Raw genomic sequence first — 17,021 nt, forward strand, 5'->3', positions numbered from 1 at the left:
TGTTCAAAGAAACGTGACTTTGGAACTGCCCAAGGCCCACACCCATTTGTCTTCACTGGCTGATTTAGTTCTCTCTCCCCTTAAAATGGCCCCTTTAGAACACACCGTAAAACCCCTCAGTAACTATTACAGTGCTGCCTGCAAACACAAAGTACTGGCTTAACACAACTCTTCCGGGGCTAGCATCTGTTTCTGGCTCTGTCGCCCCCCTCACCCTGCCCTCCCACCCAGCACACATCTCCAAAGCGCACTGCATGCAGTTGCCCTTCTCAAACCAGTGAAATCAATCCTATAATGTTGATCCTGCTTTCATCCCTGCTGGGCAATCAGACAGGTCTCATTACTTTCAGGTTTCAAAGGCTTACCAGAGACATCATTTGTCAAGACCAGGTTCATGGTTAAGTCCTTTACAAAGATTCTGATTTCTTCTTGAATCTGTGCTTTGAACGAATCCCTCCTACGCAGCACTGTGATCAGAGTGATTTGTCAGGTGTCCCTGCTGACTCCGGCTCTGGTCTAGCCCCAGCCATTCACCAGTAGCCTTTATTGCTTAAGGAAAATAGGACATCCTGCCTCCTGGGCACCAGCATGTGAATTCCCTATGTCCAGGACCGAAAGGGGTGAGAAGGGCAGATTTTACCAGTGTTTCCTTAAGAATGCATCGTCCGCACATGTGGATTATCTGCATAACCCGCATGTGTGATGCTTTGCTTATGAATCCCATGGCAGGGGTCTGTGTGTGAACAATTCTGGATTGTCGTCGGGTCTAATTTTACAGATCTTACTTACACCACACTCCCTTTGCAACGGGTGAGAGTGTGAGTGCAGTAAGCGCCGTAGAATCAGAGCCCAGCCTCCCGCGGGTGGTGATTCCGTCTACGGACAGATGCGGTCACAGCGTTAGCACCGATACCACCTCCGGTTAATCTAGAACATAACGATGCCATAATAAACGAAACACTGAAATGGGGAAAAACAAACAAAAAAAAAGTGGTTTGTTAGGAAGAGGTTGATTTCTTTGTACTCAGAATGTAGCAGGCAGGCAGAATCAAAAAAAAAAAAAAAAAAAAAAGAAAAAAAGAAAAGAAAAAAAAAGGTGAAATGTAGAATCATTAGGCGACAGGACAGCAGAGCTGAGCGACCAGAACAAGTGGATGAGACAGGAAGCGTCGCTCCGCGTGTGTGAGGCTCACCGGCAGCAGCGAGTGTTCAACCAGTTTGGTTTTTATATGGCCTTGGAAGATACACAGGTCAGCTACGATCGATTATTCCAAAGTTCAAAACAAAACAAAACAAAAAAAAAAAACAAAAAACAAAAAAAAACAAAAAAAAGAAAGAAAAGAAAAAAAATACCTGACTGCTGATCAAAATATATGAAATGGATAAAAAGAAAAAGAAACAAACGAACAAAAAAAAAAAAACAAAAAAACAAAAAAAAACAAAAAAAACAAAAAAAAAACCCAACAAAAACCAACCGAACATACCATGTTCACACACAAAACAAAACCAGTGCGTGGGGCCATCAGGGAAGGTGGAATATTATAACAACACACGCGACATTGTTATACTATCCCACCCACCTTAATGAGGAGCCCTTGGGAGTAGCTACGCCATAGCCCTTGGAATCCAGGTTTCCTCCCACTTTCATGGTGTCGCAGGGCTTGCGCTGCTCGATGTACTCGTTCATCGTGGACTCCAGCAGGAAGGCGAACTTGCCCTTGGACTTGCGCACGCGCGCCACGCCCTCCGCCGTGGTCCGCGTGAACACCGACGGCTCCGCCGACCGCATGTACGTCCACATCTTCTCGTACACCGCGATTTTGGATCTCTGGAGCGCATCCGCGTAAAATCAAGCACAGGGAAGAAGGGACGACACGTTAATACTGGCCGGACCCCGACGGGGACGAAGCCTTTTAAGAACGCTCCCCCCAACCCCCGCCGGGAGGACGCGGAGGACGAGGACGGACAGACGGACGCCGAGGGCCCGGGCAGGGCCGAGCGCGCCGCCCCCTGCTCCTACAGAACCTCCCCACGCGGGGGCTCAGGGCACGCCGTGCTATCATTAAGTGTAGGATGCCATGTAGAGTGGGGCATTTACAATCATGTTTGCTGTCACACTCACAGCAAACCCCAGAAGGGCCAGCTCTGCAAAATTCCCATTTAGCCCTGCACTTGAATCCTGTAACAGAGGACTGCTGCCATATTGTCTTTTTATTTTATTTTATTGTATTTTATTTTATTTTATTTTATTTTATTTATTTTATTTTATTTTATTTATTTTATTTATTTTATTTTATTTATTTTATTTTATGTATTTTATTTTATTATTTTATTTTATTTTATTTATTTTATTTTATTTATTATTTTATTTTATTTTATTTTATTTTATTATTTTATTTTATTTTATATTTTATTTTATTTTATTTTATTTTATTTTATTTATTTTATTTTATTTATTATTTTATTTTATTTTATTTTTTTATTTTATTTTATTTATTATTTATTTTATTTTTTATTTTATTTTATTTTATTTTATTTTATTTTATTTTATTTTAGTCTCTTTTCATGCCTTTAAGTTTTAAGATGTGTAGGAAGAGCGGTCCCTACCCCTGATGTCACCCTATCACGTCACAGCTAGGCACGAAGGAGGAGGAGACGCAGTGGGCCCGCACCCCAATGTCCGCAACGCAAGAGGCAGACTCGAGGTCCACCAAACGGTGTGCACTTTTTCTAATAAAATCTCCAACAAGAACGCATTAACGGGAAGGGATTCCTCCTCCGTAGCTACACGCTGCCAGCTGTAAAATCAGCGCCACCGAGGTGAGAAGCGTGACACCGAGAATACGGTCAGGAAGGGCTGAGCAACGCTGTGTGGGGACACGTGTTGAGCGCACTTATCTCCAAGAACACTGGGTGATGGTTGGAAGTGATGCATCACTATGTTGCACACCTGAAACTAATATGACATCGTATGCCAATTACACTTCAATAATAAACATTTTAAAAATCTTCTCCAAGTAAAAAGGGAACCTGAAAAAAAAAAGGCAATTCTTGTTTTCTTATATATTTTGGGGAGCTAGTCTTTCTAACACTTTCACTTCAGCCAAGCAGTATGTCTATTTCCGTCTATTTGGGCTCCCACTACTTAATTTATCTAGAACCTTCTGTGAGTGTCTGCATTCCTATTATTTTTCATCCATACAGACATTCTAAAGGTGAAAATACATCCAAAGGAACGCAAATGTCCCCAAGGGATACATTCAATGAGTTAGAAAAGCCTGCATCTAAGCATGGGGGCAAATCCTGAGTAGCATGTATATTCATTTTACATGAACCTTCCTTTGTTTACCAGAATATAAAATCCAGTAAGAGACAGATCTTCAATAATCAACAAATAGACTGACTAGCAAACTTCAGATATGTTTCAGGACAAAAATCAAATGATTCGAATAGACAAAGAAACTGATAAAACTGATATTTAAAATTTTGGTTTCAGAGGATGGCAACTCAGTAATCAATATCCTATACAGTAAGAGGTTTGCATAGTTGGACACTACTAAAAAACTAGATATTTTATGTTAATGTATATTCAAATGGTGGTAAATATCAAGATGGAAAATAGACATCCTGTATTGTCCTGTGAAGTGTTTTATGTTATTAACACTTAAAAGTATTGCAGTGATAGCTTGTGGGGTGTGTGTGTCGGTAGCGACAGGTTACCTCTGCTATGGGAATCCTCACATTAGGAAACTGCGTGCCAACACTAAATGTAATTGCAAAGGTTCTATGTGGGTCTTGGACAGAGAAGTATCTGGATCCAGACCCCTCATCCTTGGGATCCATTAGGGAGCCTGTGGTTCCTGGCCCCAATCATTCCATCTTTAATAATAGAGTTCTCTTCCAGAGAAGTAACTCTGCCGTTTTTTAAAAATATTTTTTAAAATTTATTTATTCATGAGAGAGAGAGAGAGAGAGAGGCAGAGACACAGGCAGAGGGAGAAGCAGGCTCCATGCAGGGAGCCCGATGTGGGACTCGATCCCGGGACTCCAGGATCACGCCCTGGGCCGAAGGCAGGTGCTAAACCATTGAGCCACCCAGGGATCCCTAACTCTGCCATTTTATAACAAGTTTCAATCTCTGAAAAACCATAAACTTTCTGGATCACCAGATGATACAGAAGTCCTTAAACATTTATTCTGATTATTTCCATTTAGAGAAATGTTGGTAAATAACATCCTTTCAGTGTATAATCACTCTTTAAATGCATTGATAACTTGACTTGAGAGGTTCACTTAGAAGGGTACAGAGGTCCACATACACTGGTTATTTCGTCCGGTGTACTACATTGAAAACAGAAGAAGTAAAACCTGGGTATTATTTTGATTGAAAATTTTCTTTGAAAATTTTTTAAGAATATGAGAGTCCAGCTAATTACCTGGCAATCTTCTAGTTACTGTTCAGCATCTTACTGAAAGGGATCAGAACCGCTAAATAAAACTAACACAGCAGAGTAGAAAAAGAGTATGTTTAGGGCTTGGTAATTATGCAGATAATTTAATTATAGAATGCAATGAAACCTTAAAGCTAATGATTCCTTTTTAAAAGAATAAAGTATCTTTAGGCCGCAGATATCTTTTAGAAGTCCATTTGCATAATACTAATGTGAGGGAAATTACTGTGGCATTTGTTTAAGTATATTGAATCATATATGCCGTAAGTGCAAAAGAAGTTACGTTAATTCCTTTAAAGTCTAGAAGAAAGAGGAATCCGTAGCATAGTTGTGCCACACTTAGCAAGCCTTCTGTATGAAGGAAATTATAAAAATGCAGCTTCCCGGTGGAAAATAGGGGAATAATGAAAGCGACTCTTTTAGGGGAAAAAAATCACACTGTTTGTCACTCTGTGAAGGTTTAGGAATCCTGATTCTGATTTCAAGGTGAATGGCGTAAATAAGGTCGCATCCTCATGGGGAAGGGGTGCCTGGGGCATTCAGAAAGGGAACACTAGAAATCATATCCCTGCACTGTATTTGTGACCACAGGAGGTGTATACTAAGGAGTGAGGGCAAGCACACCTTTATAAATTTGATGAGACAGGCTGAAAGGAAATTTCTGCAGATCCAGCAAACTCATGAATACAGTGATAATGGGATTTCCAGTCCCCAAAACCTCCAACTGTAATGTCTTTTTAAGGATCAGGTTTGGGGAGTGTATATGCTCAAGGTAATTGGCAGAGATAATACAAAAGTCATTATTTTTTTTTAAGATTAGAAAAATCTCAGATTTCTGTATTTATTGTGAAGTTCAATGCAGAGGAAGCTTATGATTTCAAGCATTATTTTATTACTTAGAATAATTCTTGGAGTTTTAAAAATGTGCTGTCCTTAAAATTTCTCAAAAATTAAGTATCCTGCCTTTCCTGTTTTTAATGGAAAATATGTACAAATGTCATGCACTATAGTTAATATTTACATTGTTGCCAGGTGAATTATTTTCTGCTTCCGGCAGCTTATGCAGCAAGGCTGATGTGCACAATATTTGATAATCTTATAAGCTCTGAGATAGTAATCACCTCATTTATGCATTCCTGTTTATACTGAAACAGCCACATCTGAACTGCAATGAAAATCGGTGTGCACACATCAGGTGTGTAATAATGCTGAAGCACCAGCAAGGCTGCCGTTAAGTGACAGGTACAGACTTTCCTTAAATGCCTCTGTGTTTATGCTTAACAAGATACACAGAACACAAAACATACCAAGTTTCATAATGGGGCCAAACCAAGGAAACGGTTGAATTTGGATGTAGCCCCCCCCCCCAGCACCCCCTTAGCCTAATTCTTTCTCTAGTTGATTGTGACTGCAACATTTTTTGAAGCCCTGAGTATAGGTCACTGCCTGAGGCAGTTTAGCGGAGCTGATAGATGTACCATTACTGTGTTCCTACGAGAAAACATTTTGACAAGTACAAAAATACCCTTCACATTCTGTTTCCTCAACCCGTCAGACAAAATGGTTTATTTAAACCAGGTCATCATCTGTGGGAGAGGACGGGGAACATAGGGTAGGAAATGAATTAGATTTCTATCAGAGAACCCAAGTTTATGCATTTCTGAAAGTGTGCTGCCAGGGAAAATTATTTTCCTGTCCCATTAGGGTTCAGACCGTTCTGCAACAATAAATGCCTTATAAAAAAATCTTTCAATTTTAAAACTGGAGTTGGGTGGGAGCGAGAGGAGAGAGGCACTGGGTGACCGGCACAGCCTCTCTGAAAGGCTCTGCAAATCCAGCAAGCCGGCTTTCCTTATTCCTGTATTTCTTATCAATATAGTCTCTTATCTACCTCACCAGTTTTTAGAATTTGGAACAATTTTTAAAAGCTCTATAAAGATTAGAAATAAATATTTTCAGCATGCTTGATGCCAAAGAGCTTTATGGTGAGTTATTGCTGACATTTTTTTCAGGGAATCAACATGACATTTCTTTCTCCCTTTATCACTCAAGGCAGAATGATGAACCTGCAAATATTTGCCTTATTTACATGAAAATCAGTTGTCATTTGTTGGTAAAATGCAAGTGATAGCACAAACTTGTATTCCATTTTGATGCATACCTCCAATGGTTTCTAGGCAAAGTTACTGAATTTTACCTACTTACTTTTTGGTGGAAGCAGTTACAGATTTACAGATTTCCAGCAAGGAACTGAAATTATGCTAAAATGTGAACGTTTCTATCAGGAAGCTTTAAAGACTGGGATGCACTCAGTAAGTGTTAAAAATTTGAAAAAAAAAATTTGGTCAGTTAAGTTTATCCACAGAATATTGTTAATAAAATGTATTGTCATGAGCATTCTTTACAGTTTTAGAAAAATCTGCAAATACTTCATAATTATTGTAAATGTTTCATTATATCTACTAGCAATGCTCTAAATTGTTGACAAGGACATTGTTCACTGCCTGGTTTATTTTGTAAACAATGTCCAGTGATGGGTTTGACAGAATTTTTGAGTGATTTGTTCTTAATATAGTATTATGTAGTATATAAGGATACTTTTTTATTTTTTATTTTTTTTTTATTTTTTATTTTTTTTTATTTTTTTTTTTTAAGGATACTTTTTTAAAAAAGAAAAATCTCTTACTGAACTTCAAGTAGATGAAAGTTTAAAAAGTAGGATGTTTTGTTGTTTTTAATTTCCAAGCTGAGTGAGAAAGTGATAAGCATATACATTTAAAATGACAATGTAATCTCCAAGTACTGTATACATAAGCATGCACTTACTTCAAAGGGCTGTCATTATTTTTACATGAAAGCTTAGACAATCGGGAAATATTCTTGACTTCTAAATTATTAAATACCTAGATTAACTGAGATTAAACGTAAAATGCCCTCATTATTACTTAGGTAAATATTTGTGAAAATGTTACTCTGGCTACCTTTTAGTGCTTTGGTTTTATTATTTATTTATTTATTTATCTATTTATTTATTTGTTTTTATTTATTTATTTTTTTAGTGCTTTGGTTTTAAAGTCACAAAATGAATCCTTATCTCTGACCAGACATTATCAAGTGCGTGTCTCCGGATTTCAGTAGAAGCAGAGTAAAGGAGTTTCATTGATCAAACATTCATCCTCCTAATAAAATACACAACTAAAAAAACCAGAAACAAACAAACGTAAAACCCAAATACCTGCCATCCCGATAGGGAGCCAAAGAAAGGGGTCACATCCACATGTGAAATTATGTCAGTTTGAACAATTTTATGCAGAAAAGCAGAGACAAGCAGCATACACCATACCTTAGAAGGTGTCCAGAGCCTAAGAGTTCTGTTACCATCTTTTGTTACATTACTTTGAAGTCCGTTGTTACAGAATAGATTATAGACTATACCTCATATGAGGAAATATGAGCTTCACTTAAGGTTTTGGTTTCAAATGCACCAAATTAAATGTATTCTTAAGACAAAACAAAACAAAACAACCTTGCTTTCATTTTTATGCTCTTAACACCAAAGGATACATAAATTATAATCCTCTCAGAGGCAGTATCATAGCATTATCAACACTGGAATCTTTTGGATAAGTTACATTAATAACATTGTGTGAATTACCTTTCTGTTGTTACTTTTCCTTGGGTCTCTCTTGCAATGTGAATAAACAAATTAGCTTTTGCAAACCAAAGTGATTATAAAATCCAAGTAGAAGTATTAGCATTAAACACAGAATTACTGTTATATTTGCAAAACCTGCAAATAGCTAGCTGTTGGCAACAACTGCCTGAATTTCAAAATCATGAACATTTCATGGTTAGTTTTTCCCTTAACTTACTCTGAAGAATTCTTTGGTTGACCCTGAATCCAGTGTTCCATAGGCAATTTCTGTTTGTTTGGCCAGGTCTTCCGCACTTTCTATGGGGGAGACCATTCGCTCAACCGTCAGGAAAGCGGCGAGGTTAGCGGTATAAGATGATATAATGATGAGTGTAAAGAACCACCAAACACCTCCAACAATTCGACCTGAGAGGGATCTAAACATGGATAAGGTAATGCACATTTTCCTTTCTCTAACCAACATAGAGAAAGAAAAGAAATATCATAAATTCACATGTTATGTTTAAAATCACAATGGCAATTATCATTTTGTTTTCTGGCAGTCCACTCCAGAATGATTCTAGACTTTCTGAATCACCTGATGCCTTTTATGCCATATCGAATATATGAATGCCACTGAAAATATAGAAAAGGTTTCCTTTTTATTGTTTATCAACAGGAATGTGGAACGTCATGCCTTTGCTTCAGAGGTAGAAAGGGAACCCTTACTTAAATTCCTCGATATCCTCCCCCTCCACAGTTTAGCATCTCTGCAATTAGGGTGCAGACTATGGGTGATAGGATAAAACACAGCTGTGTGGTTGCACCAGCAGCATCCTTTCTCTCTTTGTGGTATGTGAAATAGCAGTACGTGTTAGCAATGGGAACGGTCTCAGATTTCACAGGAGCTGGTGGATGCCCTTCTGAAAGAACCTGGGCCTGCCTTTGGATAGAGCCCTGCCAGGGCAGGTGGGACATGTGCCCACATGGGGCTGGACCAGAGGAGGGCATACACTGGTCTCAGAGTGACCTCCGCTGAGGATTGTTTTGTTTGTTTGATATTTCATTTCTGATCTGAGTGGAGGAGAAGCTATCTCCTAATGCATCTTTACCTAATGCTCCAAGAATGTTCTCTTCTGCTGCTGCCAACATGAGACCAGAGCATGTGACTTGTCAATGTACAGCATGACAGCATTAAAAATGGATGCCAAATCTCAAAAGAGAAAAGTTCTCCCCCCCCATCCTTTCCCTGGTATCAGGGGTGTGTGGGTGATGTAGATGCACGGGGAAAGTGAGGGTGGAATGAAGAAAAAAATCCAGGTCATTTTCACAATTGATGCCACTCACTGGGACCATCAAACTATTTAAAATTCCTGGAACAGATTGTTTTTAAACATTTTTTTTAATGTAAGAAAAAATTCATATTTTTCATGACATTTCTAACTTTAAAATTCTCCCTTCTTAAACATTATTATATAAGTGACACCTGCTGGTTTTTTTTTGTTTGTTTGTTTTTTGGTACCTGTTGGGTTTAACTTAGCATTTGCTTAATCCTGGTTTTCAAAACCATTATGAGACTTGCTTTGCTTTCTTTTCATTTCATTGATTCAGAGTCACTGACTCAGATTCCTAGGTTATTAGAATTTAAACACATTTATCATTTTTCCTGGGTCTTAAGGAACATAGACTGCATTTTGCCTAAAATATCTCCTTTTGAGAAAGCATACACTTCCTTAAAACATCTGTATATTTGTGATACTAATATAAGTCACTGATATTTAAGTTCAGTCCGTAGCTTCTCCTACTTGTGGTTATTTTTTTCTGTGGGAGAAGTTTGATGTTTTTCCTGCAATAGGACATTGGCTACATTTTTGGCAAACATAACTAAAAAATAACTAAAATCCGTTGGCACTGGATTTACCACTCTTAAAAAATGTCTTAGTGGCATCCAAAGGAAGCAAGCCATGACTCCACAGATATTGAAAAATATGTCTATTAAACTGACACAGAACTGAGATTGCTAACTGCCCACAGCTTGGTTTATTCATGTTTTGTTACACAGAAAATGTCTATCTGGTACTTGCTCCACCAACTCAGGTGTCAGGTTAAGTCTGTGGCAGAAATCTCCCGTGACATACATGGGATGTAAATCAAGGTCAAATTAATTTTTAAAAGATGAGCAACAGCAACAATAACAAAAACTTTTGATTTTGAAAAGGAGGCAAAATGAAAATAAATTCTTAGTCTGACAATTTAGATGCTCATTTCTATCTGCCAGACCATTGAAGGAAATATTAATACTAACTTATCTTTGAGAGTTCTGAGCAGTTGCATACTTTTCCATTAGGAAAGTTCATCCTTGGGATGTGTCCACCTTTGGTGCTAACTTGGAAAAACTGGCTATGAATGTACTTTAGACTAATTTGGGAATTGCAAGTTTTTTTTTCTGTGTTTCAAATTAATGCTCTGCCTCCAGGAAAAGAATGTGTAGAGAGATATTCCATACAATACTGAGAATTATTGGGGAGTTGGTGAAGAAGGGAAGGGTTTTCAAACTAACCTGGGTGAAATGTCACATCCTTGCTGCATAAAGGCACCCAGGGAAAACCAGAGGCTGTTAAAGATGCCAAACTCATTGGGAGGCTGGTCGCTGGGTCCTTCCTTTCCATCCTCTGGCTCTTCTGTATGCCACTCATATGGACTAAACCTGCTAACTAGGAATAAGACCACGCTGACACCAATGTAGGCAAAGACTATGCACATCCAAATCTCATAGGCCAGAGGATCCAAGAAGGAAAACACTCCTGGTTTAGATTTCTGAGGCTTTTTGATCATTATAGAGATGCCCAAGCTCATGAAGGGCTTAGAGAAGTCAATGACCTCCTCTCGGACCAAAGTGATTGTCAGAGGGGCAATAGCAATCTCTGCTTTCTATAAGAGAAAAGACACATGAAAACACATAGGTTAATGCATTTCATGAAGCAACTGGCACTGGATTAATCCACTCAAAATGAACTAGTTATGCATTCATTCTACATTTTGAAGAGGGACGCCAACAGTTGCCTAAGAACAGTGATAAATACAAAGATGAACAGTGAACTCTTTTCCTAGGAGAATTTACCACTTAAATTGCACAAGGTATTTTTTTTTTATCAGTGCTGGTGATCAGATGGGAACAAAGAAAACCAGGGAAAGAGTGGACATAAGCAGAAGTAACCTAAATTCAGATAACTGTGTTAGTCTTTTAGGATGTGTGCCGGGCCAGAGGAGGAGCCTAGCTGCCTTCCCACAGGGCTGACTCTGAATTTCTTGGCCAGAATTGCTGCTATGTTGCAGCCTTTTCTGTTTCACTTGGAATGGTGCCACTGACTCATGACTTGGCCGCCCCTTCATATTATGAATGCAAATATCAAATGGTCCTTTTTTGATTCCTTTCCAGTTGTAAGAAAACCTACCCTACAGTCTGTGTTTGGAGGATGGAAGAAACCCACTGCTTGATGACATTTTTCCAATCCAGCGCACACAAAAATCTGGAAATGGGCATTTATTTTCTTCCTATTCACATAGTTTGATTTTCTACTTTGAATTTGTAACACAGCTTTTGGGAAACAGTGGATCTAGGTCTCGGCTAGTATGATCATACGACACCAGCTTCCGTGTTTGTTCTGTGACTTGGAGCAATTTGTCTGAGCCCCCTTTCCATGTCTGTACAGCAAGGACACTCTCCTGTCTGCCTCCCCACATTCCTGTGATTTTCCATTAAAGAAGTCCTAAGAAAATCCTTGTGAGCGTTGACGGAGGGATCATGTATCTGATGCTCAACTAAATATCTTAACACTCATGATAACGCTGTTTATCACTTTTTAGATGCTGGAACTGAGACTCAGGTGAGTTGTAAACATCATGGCTGATGTGTGATTGGAGTTGGTGTGTCTTCCATAAATCTTGTGATCTCTAAACTGAATGAAATAAAGTGTCATGAAAACAGTATGAACGGTTACATGATCTACAGGTGAACAAACGTTATTTGATCATCTTGAAAGGAAAATATTTGGCATTAAAGTGGAATCAGAAACACTGTGAGGCATGTGTGCTCTTACACAGAGGCTGCCACCCTGCCACCCACCCTGGGAGATGCTCAGGTGTTGCTGCACACCATGGCCCGCAGCTTGGTACCAGGGGATCTGGAGGCGGCAAGGGGGTGTCCTTAGGCCATGATGCTGCCCATTGGGTGGTGGAGCATTAACCCTAAGTGCCCTCAAGTGAGAATGAACGTAGCTTACAGCAGAAATGCCCACACACACAAAAGTCAGGCTCACTGCCTGGAGGCTATTATTATTATTTCTGCCATATTATTACCTGTATAACTTTCATTACGCAAGTAATACATGAACTAGCAATGGAAAAATCAGTATAAAAACAGAAAATTAAGATAAGTCACCTCCATTCCCTTCACCTACTCTTGCTTTTTCTTCATATATGCCCTGCTAGACATGGTCTGATGAATAATATTTTTATTTTTAAAAAGGGATAATACAAAACACAACAGTTTATAATTCCTCTACTCAGAAGTATATGATGAATTCCTTTTTATTTTTATCATATACATTAAAAACTAGTTAATGATTGCAAGTGTTTTATCATATGAAAATATCAAAATTTGCTCAATCTAGTTCTTATTTTAGGAGACGTCTATGCTATGCTGTTGCCAGGTTTACACAATTTCAAGCTTGGATGATGCGAACATCTTTGAAGACAAACCCTGGTACGTACCTTAAGTATTTAAGATGAATTTTTAGAAATGGGATTGCTGGTCTAAGTGGTAACAATCCTTTATAATGGTCACGATTTGTTTTGTGAAACTTTTCTCCAGGAATATCACACAGACTTCAACTGTTGCCAGCACTGTGTGGATACGTCCGCAGCTATGAATGCTGGACAGCCCATCTGTGTCTTCACTATTGTTTATCTCTGCCAGTCTGACCCATGGAAAGCTAGATTTCATTGTGTTAATTTGAATTTATTTTTATGAATCAAATGGCCACTCTCCTTTTTTCTTCCAATGTCCTAACCTGCCCTTATTTTCCATATGGCGTATTTATTTTTTACTAACTTGTAAGTGCTTTTAAATATATTCAAAAATTAACTTTTATTTTCCATATATGCTGCAAATATTCTCCCTGTCCAGTAATTGTTTTGTTTACACAACTTAGTTCACGGTACTTCATTGCAATATATATGTATTAAATTTTGCTGCAGCCATACAGAATTTTCTTTCTGTGTTTTCAGCCTTTGGTTTTGTGCCTAGAAAAATTCTTCTCATATCATATGACCAGTGTCGATCATGCATATTTTATTCTTGTACCTACAATCCCTTTAAACTTGGTATCATATGTGATGATGTGCTCCAACATTGTTAATCTTCCAAGTGGATGTTCTGCTGTTGCGACAGGAATAATTGAGTAAATGCATCCTATCACTGATCTGAAATGCCACCTTTTGCATACCAAGTTGTCAGGTGTGGTGTTCTTATTTTATTTACATAAGCTACCACTAATGAGGGTGAAAGCCTTAAAAGAAGAGAATTAAAGTTGCCTCTGCATATGAAATCAGGTGCGAGGGGAGGCAAACACTGGATCAGAGTGTGACATGATGGTTGATGAGGACAGTTTTGAAGTCTGACAGGTTGTGTTTTGAGACAGCCAAGTGAACAGAGAAGATACAGCTGGGCTTTCTCAGCTAGGATTGGAGATGTGACATCGTGTGCCTTGTTCCATGACCTCTTAGCCATTCCCAGAATGAAGTATGTAAAGTGTTTCCTGCAAGAACTTGATAACACTTGGGCTCTTGAGGGCTTCCAGAAGTGAGGCCCATGAGGCCCACATTTTAACACGTACCACAGGTAATCCTGGTGCTGGCAGGCCACGGAATGTGCTTGGAGGAGTACTCCCCGGAATTAAAATCCATGCACACAAGCAGAGCAGGGCCAGTGAAGGCGCAACAGAAGACACAGAATGGACTTGGTGTGGTGCACAGGGCCACAGGCAGAAAGGCCCTGAGGGCAGAGGAGATTCCTGTGCTTCTTGGCCACCACCAGGTGTGTGCTGAGGCCACATGTGAGGGTTTTCCAGAACACTTTTCCCAGAAACTCCAGTAACAGAGCTTACAAAGAATAATGAAATAATAATAGTAATAACAATAATAATAATAATGGCTTCAAAGTGAATCATTTTACTATCTAATGTGCTTTGCTGGACAGGAGAGAATGGAATAGAGCTCCACCTTGGGCCCTGGAAATCGGGCATTCATTGTATTAGCAGTAAGAAAGTAAAAAAATAAAATGAGAAGAAAGTTCAGACTTTGCAGACACCAGAATGAAAATCACCAAATCTACAGGAAGCATAAGAGACATGGAAGAAGATTCCTTTGGGAAAACTCAAGTGGCAGAGATGAGGGAATTTAAACCTGGCAGAATAACTGATGATTGAATACAGTGAGTACCAGCAAGTGCTATGTCTCTCTTTGAGAACTGCTTGACCTCAGGGGCTGTGTTACTGGGACGTGTGCTATGGACACAGTGTTTGGTTTGACTATGCTCTCTCTTCATGTCACCTGTTTTTCTCACGTGAACAATGTGGTCAGAGCCCACGCAAAGGGGCGAGGCTGGACTTCCCAGTGGGTAGGGACTCTGGAGAAGAGATACGTGACAAATGTCGTAGAAAGTTTACTTGGGTTAGTTACACCATCCATAACTAATTGGTAATCCAAGTAGGATTTTTTTTTTTTGAGATGAATACCCAACAGTGTTTTCTAAAGAAAATGAATTACTGTAGTTCTCACAACTTGAATCATGTTTACATTTAAAATCTTATTGTCTCAAAAATTAAAAATATTACTAAAAGTTTAAAATATTACCAAGAAAACAACACATCCTTTTTGTTTGGAACCTAAAGCTCATTATCAAACTGTTGATGAGCCATGTGGTAAATTCCTTTTTGATTTTCTTAAAACTGAATTTTTTTTTTCATTTAGGGCAACTAACAAGTTAGCAGTTCTTTTTAAATGAATATAAAACTAACTGATTGCTCCTTAATGCCAAACAATTTCCTCTTCTGTGGAGGTTACAGCTACTGTATGATACTGGTTGGAGAAAGTTTTGTGGCGTAGAGGTCGGAAATCCAAGATGCAGAATCAGGAAACTACCAAATTGTAGTTTCTGGCTTGGAAAAGGAGCCCCTCTCCAGACTTCTATTATTGTCCTCAATCATTGAGTCTTTACTCTCTTCTAGGGAAGGATTACTCTTGTGTCATTGTTTCAAAAGGTCTTGTGAAGATGAATTAGAGAGTGCTTTGAAGGTGAAATCTGTGAAATATGAATTGGCTTACCGAAAATTTCTGTACACTGTGAGAGTACACTGTGAGTGTATGTGACTTTTATTGGTTACTCAATGGGCACAGCTCACTGTGAGCTCCAGGTTTGTTTCTGGACTTTGGAAATATCATGCATCACCAACATTTGTGAACTGCTGGTTTCATTGTGATACTCTGCAGTGATAGCTGAAGAAACCAATCCTGTTCTTATTCAGGCAGGAATGTCTACATTGAATTTGCCCTTGGTGATCAATGTGTGTACTCAGTATCTGGTAAACTCAGAGGGAAGGGCCAGACGTGCATTTCTGTGAGGCCTGCTATGGAATACGCTCCAAGTTTTGTGTTTCGCTATGTCTAAAAAAATGATAGCACTGCATAAAGTTTAAATTTACTGTGTTTAGCAGATCTATAAGAATCTCACATTATTGGTGAATATTTTATAGATGCTAAAGTAGTTTAATGATTGCTTTACCAATTATGTAAAGATATTGACCAGTAAGTACAAGCAACAGGGGTACAAGTAACTAGTTAAAATTAGGCCCAACTTTATACTGCTGGAGGAAATCTGTTCCTTGAATTATCAAGTAACATTCATAATAGATTTGTTTTGTAGTTCTTAAAACAACATGGCTAGAGTAGAGTGGCATCGAGCTTAAGAGAATGGTCATCACAGATACTGAAGTCACTTTTTTTTTTTTAAGAGGACATCATATTTCAGTTTTTTTATCTTTCCTGACTTTGAAGTTATGAGGTAATTAGCTTCTCTCATTATTTGGAAATTGCACCATAATGAGCTAGAGAAACTCTGAACATGGTAGATGCCTCCTTGAATGTAACTGCAAATTTAAAAACAGCAACAGGTCTTGAGATATTGTTATATGCCCAGGTGAAAAAAGTTTCAGGTTTATGTAAGTAAATTCGTGAATAAACTGGTCTGCTTACCCCATAAACAAGTTCTCCTACCATCCCATTCCAGATTTTTGTGTCCGCGTCCCTTGCTCCATACTTCCATCAGGGACAATGGCAATTTTATACTTGATACCAATATGTTTTGCAATTTCAGATGCCAAATCTACACAGTATCCTTCATACTTGTCATTTCCCTTCAAACATTTCGTGATTTTTCTTGTACATAACATATGGGGATTCCTATAATGAGAGAAGGAGAACTGTAAAGGAGAAATTATAAAACATGCAAAAATCTTTATGCAACTTTTCAGCTGCAGAATTTGACAAAAAGATTAGATTTAATATTAGTATACGCACTGATTTTGTGTGGCTAGAAATCAATAATAAAACAGATGAATATAGAAATATGCTTAGAAGTATATCCAGTTACTTTATATTGGGTACTAAAAGTGAAACCTTTCAAAATAGTTTTTTCCTGAGGGACTATTACATACCTAGTGCCATGATCATGACAGGAAAAATATAACATTAATAATTGTCTAGGGAAGCATCAGCCCATCATCTTTGGTAATGAAATTAGTATTTCTAAAATATCGCATGAAGTTAGACTACTTAGTAGGTATTCAAGGTAACAGGTCTCCTTATTCCGTGTCTTG

The 17,021-nt window shown here is 38.4% G+C and overlaps 1 protein-coding gene across 1 annotated transcript in view; it reads right to left on the bottom strand.

Moving 5' to 3' along the window:
* The window catches only part of LOC119878947 (glutamate receptor 4-like), a 40,732-nt gene extending 24,274 nt beyond the window's left edge, over positions 1 to 16,458 (bottom strand). Inside the window, exons 1-4 of the mRNA XM_038589466.1 lie at positions 16,399 to 16,458; positions 10,646 to 11,016; positions 8,324 to 8,522; positions 1,581 to 1,828 (exon numbers count right to left, since the gene is read on the bottom strand). Of these exons, the coding sequence (XP_038445394.1) occupies positions 1,581 to 1,828; positions 8,324 to 8,522; positions 10,646 to 11,016; positions 16,399 to 16,422 (842 nt within the window). The 5' untranslated portion in view covers positions 16,423 to 16,458. The remainder of the gene's footprint in view (positions 1 to 1,580; positions 1,829 to 8,323; positions 8,523 to 10,645; positions 11,017 to 16,398) is intronic.
* Between the last annotated feature and the right edge of the window lie 563 nt (positions 16,459 to 17,021).

The sequence above is a fragment of the Canis lupus genome, unplaced genomic scaffold (genome assembly GCF_011100685.1).
Source record: "Canis lupus familiaris isolate Mischka breed German Shepherd unplaced genomic scaffold, alternate assembly UU_Cfam_GSD_1.0 chrUn_S2132H2331, whole genome shotgun sequence".
Classification (NCBI taxonomy): domain Eukaryota; kingdom Metazoa; phylum Chordata; class Mammalia; order Carnivora; family Canidae; genus Canis; species Canis lupus.